At 40.3% G+C, this 17,635-nt stretch overlaps 2 protein-coding genes across 3 annotated transcripts in view; one reads left to right on the forward strand and one right to left on the reverse strand.

The window, feature by feature from the left end:
• ANO3 (anoctamin 3) overlaps positions 1-8,727 on the forward strand; it is a 360,516-nt gene extending 351,789 nt beyond the window's left edge. For both annotated transcript variants that reach the window (XM_006195091.3, XM_032488381.1), the window contains one exon: positions 1,140-8,727. In XM_006195091.3, coding sequence (XP_006195153.2) covers positions 1,140-1,322 — 183 coding nt within the window. In that variant the 3' untranslated portion in view covers positions 1,323-8,727. The remainder of the gene's footprint in view (positions 1-1,139) is intronic.
• Positions 8,728-10,074: 1,347 nt separating this feature from the next.
• SLC5A12 (solute carrier family 5 member 12) overlaps positions 10,075-17,635 on the reverse strand; it is a 52,450-nt gene continuing 44,889 nt past the window's right edge. Inside the window, exons 13-16 of the mRNA XM_032490435.1 lie at positions 17,235-17,401; positions 15,704-15,807; positions 13,321-13,448; positions 10,075-11,447 (exon numbers count right to left, since the gene is read on the reverse strand). Of these exons, the coding sequence (XP_032346326.1) occupies positions 11,295-11,447; positions 13,321-13,448; positions 15,704-15,807; positions 17,235-17,401 (552 nt within the window). The 3' untranslated portion in view covers positions 10,075-11,294. The remainder of the gene's footprint in view (positions 11,448-13,320; positions 13,449-15,703; positions 15,808-17,234; positions 17,402-17,635) is intronic.

Genomic DNA, 17,635 nt, shown 5'->3' on the forward strand with positions numbered 1-17,635 from the left:
TCAGTAAGTCCTTTAGGTGAATGGGTTCTTTCCTACAGATCACCCTAACTCTATCAGCCAGACTTTTTTTTCTTTTCTGAGAAATTAAAAGACCTATTCTTCATGGTGGCAGGGGGGAGGATGCATTTATAATAGTAGGAGGTAATATTTAAGTAGTGTTTATACTATGCGAAGCACTCCTTTGAGTCCCTCACGTAAATTTACTCATTTAAATTTTATACCAACCTTTAAGGGATACCATTATTAACAACATTTTAGAGAGGAGACATAGAGATGAAAAAGAATCTGAAAATGTGTGTGTGTGTCTGTGTATGTGTGTGTGTGTGTGTGTGTGTTTGTATATATATATGTAAGTGTATAACAGTTGCTTTGCAGTGCACCTGAAACTAACACTGTAAGTCAAATACACTTCAATAAAAAATAAAATTAAAAAAAAAAGGTGAGACACAGAGAACATGGGTGATTTGCATAAGACTACACAACTAATAAGAGTCAGAGTAGGGTTCAAGCATAGCCAATTTTATCCAGCATCTGTACTTTTAACCACAGGTGTATTACCTTTTGATTTTTGTTCCTGCTTTTTTTTAATTCAATACTTCTATCAGTCTATTTTTAAAAATCTAATGTATTTTTATCACAGAAATATTATTAATAGAGATAAGATATTTTTAGAGCAGTTACAATAATATATGAACTTAACAGAGTAAAAATTCTGAAAAATGTATGTGCTGGAGGTTGAGTCCAATTCCAGCATCACAGGCAGACTGTATTCTATGTGGTTGGTACACTGTGTATTATGATCTGTCTCAACGCAGGTTTTCCCTGGATGTGATCTTTCTCATCTATGTATAACAATTCATGTCATAATAGTATTTCGTAATATATAAGGATTTTTACAGGTGTGAATTTCATATTCAGTCAGTGTTTATAGAGTGATATCAATCTGTCTTTGTTGGAATACTTATGTGACAGAAGACAACAATAGTTTTCCCAATATAATTTTGAAAATATTAATATTCTGGATGGTAGATACTGAGTTCTGATGCTTGATTGTAAGGCAAATGAAATGTTCATGATTGTTCTCTTTTATAATTTAGAATCTTTGGGAAAAAATGTACTTTCTCCTCTTAAATTTCCAGCACCTTGTTTTTGGGATCAAATCATTCATTGCATACCTGATTCCAGATGTACCAAAGAACCTATATGACCGAATACGACGGGAGAAGTACTTAGTCCAAGAAATGATGTACGAGGCTGAACTAGAACATTTGCAACAACAGCGAAGAAAAAGTGGTCATCCTGTTCACCATGAATGGCCTTAGTTGATACCCCAGCAGGGGCAATACCATTAGTGGGACTGATGGTAGCTTCAGATTCTAGGCATGATCTAAGAGGAGGGCATACCTGCAATCCATGTGTATAGCATGTTACTTAGAAATGTATCACAGCCATCTCTGGGATTTGGAATATCCTAGTTTCTAGGGAAGAAAAAGATGACTCATGACCTTAAAAGATGGTTAGATTGACAAAGCAGGAAGCCAGGATCTAATTCTCAGAACCAGCCTCAGGGAGCTGTGTGTTTGGAAACCTCCACCTTCCATCAGCTGCAGTGTATTAGGAAGGGTGATGGTGAGGTTTGCAGAGACAGATTTCCATGTAAATGTGCACAAGCCAGGCATGACTTAAAGTATCATGTGGTCCTCATTCACATACTAATCTGACTTTGGAACCTTAGGTTGAGTTGAGATACTTACAAAAAAATGACTTAAATCAGTTATTGGCTTTGCTGCTGGAATTCCATGTCCCTTCAGCTTACCGTTTTTTATAGGAATTTCCCTTGTTTCTTGCTGAGATTTTGGATCTGTGCCACAAGGAATTTATGCTGCTTTCTACTGACTATGCAGTTGAAGAGTTGTACGTCACCCTTCGTAGTCAAACCAAAAATCTTGAGATTCCCAAAAGAATACCATTCATTGAAATAATATTCTGTTGCATTGGCTACATTCCAATCTGTTTTATCATTGGCAGAATCAGTGGCACTGTCTTTTCTTTTTTCCTAAATGTCAGTAAAGCCACACACTTATAAGATATGGGTGTTTATTCTCATATCATTTAGAACATGACAAATCTATATTTTAATGTGGAAGGCTGTTTTATAGTATATTTAATTTCCCCTCCCTGATTTATTATAACTACTCTCACAGAATAGCTTGAAGTGCTGTGTATATGTTGGTTTTCCTTGCACCTTTGCACCTTGACAACATGTAATGCAAGTTACCATTTATGCAGCTCTGAGAGCAGTTACACAGTATGCCATTGTGACTTGTTTATTCAGGAAAACAGAAGCCAGATGCTTTGCAACACTTAACACTTTTCCAACAACATGCACTCTTGCTCATGAGCTAATGAAAACAATGCATGAATATAAATTTATATTATTTGTAGGAAAAACACACATTTTTAAAAAATTTACTTTCTTTTCATCACTGAAGGGAGTTTTCTGTTATTATTTCTTTGATAGATTGATTTGGTTTGTTTTTGAAAGCTCACTAGAAACAAAGTCAAATTATTTGTGAAAGACGTCATTTTTGCTTTGTTGTGAAGTTGCTATTTCTCTGTGAGCTCCGTACCTGTGACTATGACTGTTCACAGACTGATGACCTGGGAACGATGGGGCATTCAACTAAAGAAAGTCTGGTGGAGGCATAAACTATGGGGGCAGGTTGGGAAAAAAGGAAAGAGTTGAATTAAGAAAATATGTGGTAGAAATCAAGATACTTTATCTTGTAAAATAATTAAAGCTAATCTCAGTTTTCTTCCCCTGGGAATGGGATGGGAAATACATAATCATATATATGATTCATGCACTTACATGATTAATAATTGTGCAATGAAACAAAGTACAGTTATTTCCAAAATTTATAAAGACCAGATTAAACATAATGGAAATCAGGCTACTTTGTATATATGCACAGATTTCTCTATCAAGAAAATTATACAGTTTCTCTTACTAGAAAACTATTTTTATAATTCTAACACTGAAAATGTTGTGGGTTTTTTTATTTGTTTGTTTTTTGGGTTTTTTTTTTTTTTTTTTTTTTACTTTTCCTTTTTTCCTTCCAGGGAAAAGCTGGTAGATTATAGTTGTTGGTTGGTTGGTTGGTTTTTGTCAAAATTATTCACTTCCCTAGTTGCCCTCTGATTCCAAGCAAGGAGAAGGACCTCAGACTCTAAATTTCCCTCACATGCCCTTGCCACAAGGGATCCTTCCCTTCAGACTGGAGAGGTTCAGTTTCTGCCACATGCTGATTCTTAGCAACTAGTTCCACTTACTACACAAAGGAGCTTTAACCGCCTCCATTTTTGTAGCATCTGCACTTCCTTTCCTTTGTCAGTTAAATGTATACACAAGCCTGAGAATAAATACTCTCTATGCCTACTGAAGACATAAAGGAATCTGACATTCGTGTCCTTTCTAAATTAGGGACACAAGACAAAGACATTTGCCTTAGTGTGAAGAATAATGACAGCTGTGCCCTTGAGCATTCTTCTCTCTCTGAGTTATTTTTGTGTAATCATATAAAATCACATTGATTACCTAGAGAGAAAAAAATATGAAAAGAGAAAGGTATTTTTAATAAAAATTTATAATGCATTGATTTAGAAAATGCCTCCTCTAATATTTTTTGAAACCGATGGAAAAAGAGAAACAATGAAAAACATCATCTGAAATTTTTCTTTTGTGAAGCAGGGCAGTAGAACCCAGCTCTGCCTTCATCACAGCTGACAGCGGAGTATTCAGTCCCTCACAGTACATCAGTTTTCGATGACTCTGCTTTAGTTGAGAGAAATGTTTTATATCATGGTTTTCATATGAATACAAATGATTTCTCAGAGATTTATATAGCACACACTATTCTCAGGAATTCTGTCTTCCATGAATGCTGCTTATATATTTTCATATTCTGAATGGTTGTCTTTTTCAGCAAATAACTAATATACAAGTGCATGCAGGAGGCCTTGACAACTTGCTCGAAGCTGAAACGTTGTCATAGTACAGTGTGTGGAAAAGCACTCTCGATTATAGGTGAAATAGTTGGCGATTGTCTGAGTCTGCACGCGCTTTGATATACTATGCTGCTCAGTGACTGCATGACGAGATGCCACTTCTGAATGCTGCACCTTCTTCCAAAACGACTCTTAGCACAATCTATTGTAGAATGCAGTGGAAAGGAATGTTCTTCACTCAATAAATGGTCATGCAATACGATATTTTTTTCCTATAATTTGCATGTCAAATTTAACCCTACTTGTTTTTTAAATATTAAGTTGGGGTTTGTTGAGCAGGTATGGGGAGAGGGGTTGCTCAGTTCTTTAGCTCTCCAAGATAATAGCGTCCTATTATTGAGGGCTCTTCCCCACTCTTAAAAAATTTAGACTATTTGTCTTCCGAAAAGCTCATTGTCATCAAGACGTTTGCACAAGACAGTGCAGATGGAGTATCATGTTGATGCTAATAATGCTTTGTGCTGAAAACAGATGGAAGAGGAAGCTTGATTCATTCTTCCATCACACAGAAGCATATTCTTTTTTTCACACATGTGCTAGCTCTATCAATCATCATCAAAATCTCGGGACAGGAATTTTAGCACAGATATAATTCATGCCAAGGAAGGCAGACATACAGGACCAACTATCAGTAAGAGGCTTCCAAATTGCTCATTTTTTTCTTCTCAACTTGATGGTCACAATTGAAAATCCAGGTTGTGTAAAGAGTTTGCTTAACTGATAAGACTGGATTGATGAGTCTGTCAATAGGGGACAGTAGACAGAGGCCCAGGGTGTGGCGTGTTGGTGTGTGTGCTTGTATGTGTGTGTGAGCGGGTGCAGGTGCGCACACAGGCATCACTAGGAGTGCTTCCTGTATAAGACCCAGTGAGCACTTCCTCTCTGTGAGATAAGCCCAACTCAGTCCTGTTACGGTCTTCAGGTATTTCCACTCTGTTTTCCCCCAAATCACTGTGTTATAGCAAGCTCCGGGGAGACTTGTGAGTTTCACCCTGGGACTCAGTTAACATCTTACATCCTTCCTGGTATCCTCAGCAGCTCCGAAGAGAACATTTTGGGAACAGCCTGAAAAACCCAGTTCTGGTGAAAAAGTGAGCATTTCTTCCTTACAGACGTTTCTATTCAAGATGAAATGTGTCAACAAAACAGAGTCCCAGGGGAAGACTGATTGGGCCTAGATACCTGCTAATTAGGGTTTACGCACTTGAGGTCGTGATAAGTTACCTTCAAGAGTACTTCCTACCTGGGTTCATCTCAGAAACCACACCCACAGCCACATTTGATGGTTTTCTTTCTAGAGAACACAAATACCATGGCCACCGCATTGTAGCCACTCCACATTAAGGCTTCTTTTTCAGGAAAGTACAATGAAAGCAGACAGGTTAGGAGAAGAGACTCATATTTGAGACCCGATGCACTTTCTTGGCCCATCACAGTCCCCCCTCAAGGAGAGGAAGTCTATACATCCTACCTTGCTGCTCCATGACTGCCCCACCGTGCGCTGCAGCACACTGTCCCTAGAAATAGCCTGTTGTTCCCTGAACAACTGTCCCAAGGTGGGAGCCTTGCACACTGGGCCGTCAGCTAGGGGGGTTCTGCTTCATACCTTCCCTACGAAGGAAGGGGTGAGATTTTCAGGCATATACCTGCATTGACTGCTTCAGAATATGTATTTCCATCACAATTCTCACTCTGTGGGAAAAGCAATGTCTTTGCTCTGTTTTTCAGAAAGCAAACATTTCCTAAATTACTAGCTGAAAAACAAAACCTAGTGAGCTCTACTGAGGTATTCCCTACAAAAATAACTGTCACAGGGCTGCCTCGCCCCACATGGTGTTTAAGCTGCCTCCAAACCTTTGGAATGATTTTGTCAATGTCGATGCCTCTCAGTGCTACCAGGTGAACGCTTCAGGCCAAATTTAATATCTTTGCTAACAAGTCATGTGAGCAAATGCTCCCACTGATTCTGAACCATTGAACTTTGGAGGGATGCTGTTCTGTAAGTGAAAAGAAGGGGCTTGAATGGCAAAAAAAAATCTGATGGCAAAGATAACTGTGGAAGCAATGTTTTGGGGATGGTGGGGAACAAGGGAGTTTCCTACCAGAGCAAAAATGTCTATTTTGCAGATCCGGTTTCAGTATCCATCCCCATACCCTGCCTTACTTCTGATTGAAAAACAATTGCAATTTAGTTCATCTTTGAACATGAAGAAAAAATAAAGTTTTTTGTCTTGTTTTTTTCCCTTTTTTTCCTGTCTATTTTAAGATTTATGAAGCTAAATCTAGTAAGTTTAGATTTCAGCGACTCTAACCAAAGAATAAATGTCTCAATTTTTGATGTTGAAGATGAAATGTACTTAAATGCAATTTTATTCTCCTGGGATGTGTGGTTATTGGCCTCTATATTGTATTTTTCACGTAGGAAAGAACTATTAGACCCTGTAATTGAAGAGGGAATTGGGGGCATACCAGAAGAGACAGAGTGGCATTCTCCAAACACTTCCTTCCATTCTTAAGAGAAATTATGCTGCAGTTGTATAGGACCATATCACATAGGCAGATGATTATAAATACTGATTTTTTTTCTTTTTATTCTCATGTTCCTCTACAAATATTAATATATATATTTATTTGTGTATTATTAATCATTAAACATTCCTTCTAACTCTCATAAGAAATTTAAAAGTCAATTTAAGGTAGCTCTTTGCTCTGTTGAAATAGACTGAATCAATTTTTAGGTGGCGTCTTGGGGTCAGCATTCTTGAAAGGAGTGACAGTAAAGATTCCTAAGCCTTTATAATATAGATTCTGAATCAGTCAATAACGTTGTGTGATTGCTCAGTTCTTTCCAAATCCTGCCTGCTTCTATTACACAGTTACAAATAAGCAATTTTGGGATTGCTCATTTATTTTCTTACATGGCAGTTACACTAGGGCCTTAAATCAGTACACCACATGACATTATTCTTGGCTTCTCAAATGTGTCAAAGCAGATTCTATCAGTGGGAACTGTAAGCTATGAATACCTGTGTACACACCTGCTTTAACACTTTTAAAAAACAGATGAATTGTTGTTTCCGAAGATTCCTGAGGACAAATATGTCAAGTTCATAAATGATATCACCATTATGTATTGCTTTTCTTGAGTTAGAGTAACTTATGTATTGTCATAAAATCCTCTTAATGTTTACTTCTGTTTGTGTGTGTGTGTGTGTGTGTGTGTGTGTGTGTGTCCCCTAAGCCCTGGGCAGTCCAAGTGTTTTAAGTATTATCCAAAACACTGAAAATGAAGTCATGTAATATAATATGTCAAACCTTATTTTGACATATGTTTCCTTGGTCACTTGGTAGACCTGCCTTACTCAATTGTTTATGAAAGATTTTAGGGTAGATAACTGTTTTGCATCCCCCTCTTAACCCTGCAGAGAATACTCACATTGATCATTTGAATGCACTTCTAGCTGAACTTACTTTTAAAAGAACTTACTTTTAATATAATCTGCACTTATACTACAGGTGTTTTTTTCCTAAAATTAAGTAGTTGTGTAAAGTATAAAATTTAGTAGCATTCCAGGGCTCTATGGAAAAGCTGCACACAATTCTGGAAATAAAAAACATATCATCTTAAATATCCTACAAATATACAGATATGTCATTATCAACTGACATTTTCCATCAGAGGGTGGGATCATTATCTGATTCATCGCAAGAGTCTAATAGGGAGGACATTGACATTCTGACACCCCAAGTAAGGGCCATTTTGTGATTAATTAGCCAAATATTTATAACCTTAAGTCTGTCTTCTGAAGATTGCTGCTATTTCAAACACCAAAATGCAATAATAGATAAGTAAGCTTATAAGTGTTTGCTATTTGCAAAGGTGTTTGCAAATCTAGATTGGTTTGGTCAGGAGATTGGAATGAAGGAGGAAATAATGGCGCTAACTCTTTCCAAGAATTACACATAAAAATAACCCAGTAGGGGATTTACTATCAATTGACTTACACTTGCTTAATTTAAAATTTTGTATATTTTAATATATATCAATTTAGTAGTATCAGTTAAATTTCTTTGAAAACAGATTATACTTTAAGGTTACTAATGTTGGATTAAAAAGGTTAAATCTACAGAAAGCTTAGTTACATTGCAATATTGAGATTTGAGCACATGAGATTTCTAAATACACGAATGTATATAGAGAGCGCTAAAATGTCTGTAATATTTTAAAACAATTTCTTTCTAAAAGAACAATTCAAGGGAGACTCCTCTATTTTTTCTATTTGCCAATCTGATCTTTGTAATAATTTTGATTGAATTTGTAATACCATAAAAATATTTCAGTAATACTCACTTTGAAATACTGTTTGCAAGACCCCTGGTCTGTGGTTCTTTTCTTTTCTCTTTAGAATGAAATCGTAGAACCATAAAATTGCAAAATAATGAAATTTATATTAAAGAAAAATGTATTTGAATTAAATGAAAGGAAAAGTCCCTACCCCCTTCTCTTGTTTAGAGAATCACGGTGGCTGTTAACTGTGCAACGAGTGATAAACGCATTGAGATTCTGTTTACTTATCAAGGTTTACATTTACAGATGTAATACTTAAATCACAAATATGAATATTGCACTTTTCAGTAATAAACTTGTCTATCTTTAAAGCGGTAGTTTTTCTTTTCTTTTTTCAAGAATTTAAGACCTTCAGAAAAAAGTTACTGTCCAGAAAAATCATACTTTATTTAAACTCGGCATTGAAAAGGCTACTGTTTGGGAATATATAATATGACTTTCAATTTATACATTATATTTATCTTATTTCTAATTTCAAACAACTTCAGGAATGCATATACTAAGCTACACAGCAAACGTGGTTTCTACACACGGTGGAAGATGGTTCTCCGGTGGGTTCCCATCTGCCCCCCTACCTCAGGACGGATCCCTGTGCTGACCACTAAAAGCTCTTGAAATATTACCTCCTAATGCCACGGGTTCCATTACGTGAGAGAAGACAGAGACGTTTTTACAACAATGTAATAGTATCTTCCGTTCACAGGTCATGTTCTGCTTTGATAACATTCCAGGTGAAAGAATTAGTGACTGGAAAGGAAAATGGATCTGAAAAAAACTTGCTGGAAAGTACTGAGCTAGTGAAATGTCTGCAGGATAATTTGGGAGTCAAATGCGTGAGAGAATTTGTGAGCAAAATGAAAAATTCTATGGTACATTTTGGTTGTGTGCAATTCCAAGGGAAAGCTGTATTCCAAATTTCATAAATATATATAGCTACTGTTAATCTAATTCTCATCCTCAGGCTTGCGTTTTTGCCTTCTCTATCATATTCACTCAGCCGATGAGGTTTGGCCCAGATTTCAACATTCACTTTATATATTGTCTGACATTCTAAGTGATAAGAACTTCCTAACTCCTAAGTCATTTGGAAAAGAATTGCACTTCTCAACTTGTAAATCCTTAGATCAAGACCTTCATTAGCTTCCTGGACCTCAAAAATACTTCTTGAAATTCTGTTCCTTCTCACTTTCAGATATTTTCCCAAACATACCCCCTTGCCACTTCTTTCCTCCTTTTTCAAAACGTATTTTTCTCATCTCTCTGATAAACCACCTGAATCTCTCTTCCTCTCTCATTATTCTTCCTCCTCTTTGAGGGTGGAGAAGGCAGGCGTTGGGCTGTGGCTTATAAACTCCAGCTGTGTTTTTAAATTCCTCTACTGATTGATTCCCCCTCTTTCTATCTTCCTTCCCTAATAATAAACACTGGCTACATCAATTTTTTTTTTCTCTTATGCTTCTTTTAATGTTATCTCCTCCTGTTTAACATTTAAACAACACAGCCTTTGAGACTGCTCATCCCTGCCTCTTGGACCATTTCTTCTTACTTTGCTGACATACTCTTTCTAGGTCTCTTGATCTTACCTGGCCACCAAAATAAATACCTGAAACCAGCCCTAATATAGCTGATACTGAGACATTGTTTTGTTTCCTCCTATCTTTCCTCTGATCGAGCCCCTGGGACACCTTTTTTTTTTTTTTTTTTTTTTTAATCTTTTAAGGATTCGATTTCTTTGCTTCTTCCAGAAAGCTTTCACTGCCTCTCCATTTGTTAACTCACTTTTTGATCTGTGGTACCCTCTTCCTCCAGAGCTTTAAAAATTATTTTCTAGAGCTCAACTATTAAGATCTTGACTTCAGCCACCTTAGCCTGATGGAATGCACTGAGCTGGCAAGTGTGAGTTGAATGAAGGAGTAGAAATCCTATGGACAAGGTATTCAGTGCCAAAGCTAACCCCGTGACCAGGGAAATCCCCTGCAGGCTGGTAAGCTCTGTGCAAGGTTCTTTTACACAATGCTATCCAAATAGCCTCTGATAGGATGTCCCGCTCCTCTTCACCCAGCCCTACAGAAAGAAAGACTCCAGACTTCTCGTTGAGCACAGAGTGAACTTTTCATTGGAAGGTGACAGAGAGAATCAAGACACACGACACTCAGTGCAAACTGAGCAGGGCACTTAGTTATAACTGCTCCCACTTTCCACACCTGCCAGGCTCTCCTCCCATGCTGAGCAAAATTAATTGTCAGGCTTGGTTAGGGCAGCTGTAACAGCAAGAATGCCTGGAAAAGGACTTAAACGTGTATGGGGGTTGATGGGAGGGAGGTAAAAAGCAGTTAAGTGTTCCAACTACACCTGCAGGATGAGAGGATGTGAAATGAGTCTACACATTTGGGAGGTACGGGGGCTGGGCCAGGTGTCATTCCCTTGTCTTACCAGCAGAGTCAGAGAAGCATTTAATATGCATCTCCCCTTCTGCAAATTCCAAGATATTTGATGATTAAAAAGAGAGAAAACTGTAAAAAACAAACAAGCAAAATCCCTGAAGTGTAACATAATACAAAGGAAGGAGATGGAATCTTGCATTATGATGAAATCAAGCCCTAATTTATTCCAAAAAGTTGCCGGGGCAGTTAAGCCTTGGCTGTTTTTTTCTCACCTGAGAGTAGGGTCTTCCAAAGAATAGCCTTTGGCATATTCTGGGGAACGGTCATTCTATTTGTAGTCATAAATAAGTATAAATAGACATTAGACATCCCTGTCTTCTAGCAGTGGCAACTACACAAATCTACTAACCAATAGGCAAGAAGTATGTGGACTGTGTGTGTGTGTGTGTGTGTGTGTGTGTGGACGCTGTGTGTGTGTGGACGTGTGTGTTGCCTTAGAAATGGGTAATCTTCTCCACCACCATGCTGTCGTGGCTTTTGTCCTTGGGGGCGTAGCCCGGAACGTGGACCAGGCTTTCTCGCCCGAGGCCGTTCTGGAGGACAGGTTCAGCCCCTGGTTTCCAGGTGCTGCCCTGCTCAAGGTTCTCCTGCGGAAAATGGAAAGACACATATGAATGGGGTGATCTTGATGGATTCTAAATCAAAATGAGCACATCTCGCTTAGCACCCCGCCTTGAGAAAAATGACAGATATGAAAGCAACACGGGTCACTCTGACCCCAGGCGCTTCCTGCGGGGTAGCTTGGCTGTCTCCGATGTAGGTACTATTTCTAATGATAGTAAAGACAGAAGGGACAATTTTGTGAGCGTTTACAAGACGCCAGTGCGAGGTGCGAAGAAGCTTACAGGTGACTCATCTAGTGGGGCCTCCTGTGGGCCTGTGGTCCTACCCCTGAGGGGGAACAAAGCCGGCTCTCTCCCGGAGGGTGGAGGCCTCCTTCCTTCCTGTGGACAGCAGCGCCTCTGTCACAGTAGGGGTCCCTGCATGCACCCCCCGGGAGGCGGCTCCATGTCACCCTTTGGTGAAGGAACCCAGTTGTGACACCTAAGTGTCCCCTGCCAGTCCCGACTCAGCCTTGAGAACAGAAGCTCCCTGCATCAACAAGGCTTCTCATTTCTGCCAGGAAACGCGTGTCCAGGAAGATAAGTCTGTAAAGCAGTAAATAACTTGATTCTCTCCTTCTAGAACTTCCTGAAAATCCACTTATCCAAACAATACGCTGCTCAGCCAGCTGCCTTCTTAGCAAACAGATGGCCTCCCCATTCTGTCAGGATGGCGCTCTCCTGACTGCAGCCAATGTGACGCTCAGCTTCCCTTCACCTGCATGTTACTGCTGTGTTCGGGGGAAGGTGAGAAAATGGCGAGTTCGATGTCATGACAGGGGTGCAGAGCCCCTCTCCTAGAGTATGAGAAGAGTGAGATGTCTGGCGCTGGAAGATGGGGAATAAGCCCTAACTGCAATGATCATGAATCCTGCCCTTAATCAGGCTGAGAGGACAGACACAAAGACCAGTTGCAAACCTAACAGGAAACATGGCTTCTCCCAAGGAAGGTCCTATAGATCTCACGATGCCAGAATAGCTTACCGAGCGAGTCCTGCTCTTTAACCAGTTATGCCCCAGATGGCTTTACTTTCATTCCCACCTCCCTTACTTAGACTCCTCAGCATCCTTTAGTGGGAATGCAAATTCTACCTTCTTGCTGAGGGTGGCACTCCCTGGCTCCCCGCCCCCTTGCTGTATCAATCAGTAAGTCCGATCTGGTCCGACCACAGGCTATTCCTGGTGGTCTTTGGCTAATGGGACCTTGACAGCACCTGGACAGCGTCTCTAGAGCTTAATCAACCACACCACCAGCCCTGTCTGCCTGAAACACGATTCCTGGTGGGGAAGGGGAGAGCTGGGAGGTTGTGTGCATCCTGCTGCTTCCCTACATGAGACGTCCTACCAATCAGTCTCCGTGGTGCACTAGACATGTTCACGTCCAGATGAGGCCGCCTGATCTACCCCCAGTTCTCAGATAGAAGCTGAAGTTCAGAGAGGTTAAATAACTCACCCAGGGAAAGTTAGACATGGAACCGGGATTAAACCCGGGGCTAACTCAAGCCCAGACTTCATCATTATTCTAGACTGGGCCCCCTATTTTATTATTCCTTTTTTATTATTCCTTTTTATATTTTCCTAGATTTACCCTCCTGGCAGGGGGTGGTTAAAGGGAATTTTGGAACTCGATCACTTGCAATGCCAACAATTTGTCCCAAAGGTGCATTTAACTATCAACATACTTATGTGCTTAAAAACTAGTTCCCCGAGACAACTGAAGTGGAAACCCAGATACTTTCAGGTTCTCATATTCACCACCTTCCCTCCCCACATCCACCTTTCCAGATGGTTTAAACGGGCAGAAAGGGAATCCTTTTGAGCCAATTCATAATTTTCAGAAGCTCAGACGTCAGCTCACCTGCTCTGTTCCACTGCCATGCTGAACTCCACACCAACACAGGGTTCGGTATTTCTTAGACCAAAAGCAAAATAAATTGCAGACTGGTCTAATGAGCAGTGGTGGAACATCCCTGCCGCTTTGGAAACCTATTAACAAAAGGAACAATGGGTTAGATGGTTGCATGCTTCCAGGACTTCCTTTAAGGATTTAAGCATTGTCCACTTGAGAAGTAGGTCAGAAATTGACAGCTGTTCCAAAAGGTGAGAGTTAGCTTTTAAACATCCACGAACTGTCAGGTCAGGCAAGCTCACGGCTATATAGTTAAACCAATGGAGACACATATTTATTTTTTAGTATTTATTATGGAAAGCCCTCCTACTACTCTTTATAGGCCCGCAAAGGAGACTGCAAGAACTGTGTAATTTCTTCCTTCAGGAAAGCTCTCATTTTCAACCAAATTTGGTACATTAGAGGTCAGCAGAGTCAAATTAGTGAAATTAGGGAGATTCTTTTTACTGTTCTTTTTTTTCTTCCTTCCACCCCAGCATCCTGAACAAATGATACTTTCACATTCCCTCCAGCTACTCTAGACTTTCCTGACATCTCCTTCCCTTCCACTAAGGTGTCTGCTCAATGTTCGGTTGCTTCAATTCTGCTGTGGAGCCAAAGTCTCTTGGCCAGCAAAGCGTAAAGTATTTACCGTCTAGCTTTAACAGCAAAGGATTCCTGACCTCCGTGCTGGATCTTTGATCTTGTCAGAGGTACTATCTGGATTACATCTTAAATTGTCAGAAGTCGTGTATGTGTGGATAATAAATATATGGCCAGAGGGTCTCTGCTGCAGCTAGCCAACTCCACCTTTGGAAAGGGAAGTCAGCCATAGACAACAGTAAGTGAATAGGCATGACTGTGTGTGTGTGTTCTACAAAATTTTATTTGTAAAAAGAAGTAATAGGCCAGATGCGTTCTTAGTTTGCTGACATCTGACCTAAGAGATACATTTAATGAATTGACAACTAAAGGTCTTATTTCTGAGACCTTCAGCTATATAACAGATGAGAAAACAAAACAAAAAAAAAACCGATCAAAATTCGCATGAGTACAAACTACCACACACTGAAAAACAGAATAGCATAAACCTGTACACAGGGTCCTCATGGTGGGAGGTTCCGGTCACTTGATAAGCACAAGACCATGTCACTGCCAACATGCACCTGGAAAGTGCCTGGAATCTGTGATGCTCACAACGCCTGCTTTGGAACCAGGCCACTAAAACTTTTGCTGTCTTCCAAAGGTGACTGACCACTTGACTGATAAGTCTAGGTGTATCCTGTTAGCATCAAGGAAGTCTCCATGTTCTTGGGGTACCAAGGAAAAATCTAAACATCATAAATAATCTTTCACTCCAGTCCACTTACATAAAGAAAGATGTCTGGGGAGTTGTCACTACGTGAACAGCTGGGGTTACAAAAATTATGTTCAAGTCTTTGTCATACCCAAGACTGGCTTAAATTTAAGTGAATAGCTGGTGGTATCTTGCCCAGCATAATAAGGCATTGGAACATGCCTGCAGTGTCTCCAGGCACCAGGAATACCATCATTCAGACCATGTGTTAAGCAAGAATCTTGACTTCCCACATAGCCTGTGACTACCTAATGGTAGTGAGAAAACTAGAACTTTGTAATATTTTAGTCAGCTAAAATGCATGCTTCAAGGAGGCCGAGCAGCAAGATTACAGTGGGCCTAGTCCACAGCATCCTCCCCCACCAACCCCTCATGGGCTTTGGCGTAAAAAGGACACTGAACCATCAGAGGGACTATGGCTTAAAGAGAGTCAACACTGGTACCAAAAACGGCTTGGAGCGAAGCCGCTCACTATGGCGCTCCTGGCACTAGAGGGGTGACCTCCAAGGGCACCATATGCAAAAGCAACAGTAAGACTCTCCTCTGCTTACCTAGTGGGTTAGTAAAGGCTAGCCCATGAGGTAGTAGGGGGGTTATGGGGGAAAAAGTGAGATGAAGCGGGGAAGAACCACTCCTAATATTTAACCTTCTTACTGACACATTACACAAGAGTTTTCATACTCAGGCCTCTGGGGAACATGCGTCAGACACTTTCTTTTCATAATATATGGGGGATATTTTAAAACATTTTATATATATATATATATATATATACACACATACATACATATATATATATATTTGTAATCATATGTATAATAATCAGGGGGATGCTTTTGCATGTCAGTTTGGAGAGAGTAGATCTATCTGTCTGGGAAAAAGAGCTTTTCATGGTGGACCCAAAATCACACCCATAAGACAGTCATCTAGTCCACCAGTGCAGAAGACTAGCCCATGCCTTCCTTGGCCCCAACAAAAGGAACCCAGATAACCGACCTGTTATGCAGCTGATGATCACTCCAGCAGCCATGCATCCTAGCCAGCCCACTGCACTGTAGTAAAGGTAGGAGAGCGAATACCAGGTCTCAGCGATTGCAGGTCTGTGGAGGACAACAGCACGCGTCACCAGTCCTGTGAGTGCAGCATTGTGATTCACAGGGACTCAGAGGACTGTAGGGGTTCATTTTGGGGCCTGTTATCTCTCAAAACCCCAAATCTTAACTTTTTGTCATTTGATTATTTTTTAAAGAATCGCCTGTAGACCAGATGTGCTTTCTATTCCACTCAATCCAATCCATCTTAGACTCATTGCTCCTGAACTACAACTGCAATGAGGACCGTGCCTTCCATTTCTTTTGTATTATTTATTCTTTGGACATCAACTAAGCCCAGATTTAGTGCTGCCAGAAATTGTCACAGACATTGAAGATTAAATGATGAGTAAGCCACAAAGACGACATCTAGGAGTTAAGATTCATGAGATGGAGTGGTAACGCCGTGGTCAAGAGGAGCAGAGGATTTGAAGAGGATTCAGAAAGAGCATCAAGCCCAGGCTGAAGTGTGAGATGTTACCTCAGCTTGTTTTTAAAGAATGGTTAGTCGTTAATCAAGCAAAGAAGACCGTCAGGGCCAGGATTTAGCATTCCAAGAAAAGAAGACCAAATAAGCAGAGGCAGGCAGGAAGGAACAACACAGAGGACCTGAAGGCTACAAATTGGTTGATTTTGTTTGTCTGTAAAATGTGTTTCAGGTGGACTTGACAACAGAATGATGCAAATGGACCCCAGACACAGACCTCGCACCTTAGAGCGTGTCTCCTCTCAGAGGCGTGATGCTTTTGTTGTCATGTCACCAGTGTCCTGTAAAGCCACCGCTGATTCTTAGCAAGAACAAGATCCAAAGGCAGCTTGTTTCATTTTATATCTTTGGGAAAACTGTCCATTTATAATAGGCAGGTGGTGAGCAATGTGACACGGAGAGGATTACATTCTCTCAGAGCCAGCGAAACATGTGAGTGCTTTGTTTTTATTTTAAAAATTGGTATCTGAACTTTAGTATCTCAAGTTACTCATCACAGCCAGAAATAGAAAGGGCAATCCTTCGTCAAACCCTGTATCATCTGCTTTAGAAGCTATAAGTTCACAGCTTTTAATTCAATGTGTCCACAGTCAGTCTCCTCACTGCCCACAAACCTAGTCTATGCAGATCCTTTATTTTATTTTTTTAATGACACTCTGATCTTCCTATTTATCAACCTATTTTCAAACCCTCTACAATTTTTTTGGTTTTGTATGGGACCTCCAGTGAACCCTCTTGCCAAGCTCACTCTTGGGCACCGGGATACAGAGGAACGGACAGCTACAGAGAGCTGGAGCCTCCCTGGCTCTCTTCAGTGCCGGGTACCACCCAGAGCAATTCTCACAGGAGAGCAAGATTGGTCTGGTCAGACTGAGCGCTGAAATGCCTCCTTTCTCTAACCTGGTTACCCTCCCTCTGGGACTGGACACCATCTTTAAGGGAGGCATACCTGTTGGACATCCCTGGAGACACCACTTCCGTCGCATTTGATGGGGCACACTGGTCTGTCGATAAAGGCAAAGGCCATGTCTTGGAGGCTGGAGCAGGGTAAATGAAGGCCCCAATGGCCACCCAAAATGACAAGGTGATTCCAGTCAGAATGCCTCCAAGTGCACCCTTGATGAAGGAAAAAAGTTAATGAGAGATTTGACAAAATCATTGAAAAAATAATGAGATGAGGAGTCCGTGTCTCAGGGATTCTGGCTTTTCACCCAAGTCTTGGCCACATGTGCTAGAAACAGTCCACTCAAACTGCCCACAATGCGGTTTTATTTAGGAGTAAATGGTTCCTTAAATGAAGACACTGGAGGATTTTATCATGGTCATTATATATAAATTCCTAGCAGGAAT

This window comes from Camelus ferus, chromosome 10 (assembly GCF_009834535.1).
Source record: "Camelus ferus isolate YT-003-E chromosome 10, BCGSAC_Cfer_1.0, whole genome shotgun sequence".
Taxonomy (NCBI): Eukaryota; Metazoa; Chordata; class Mammalia; order Artiodactyla; family Camelidae; genus Camelus; species Camelus ferus.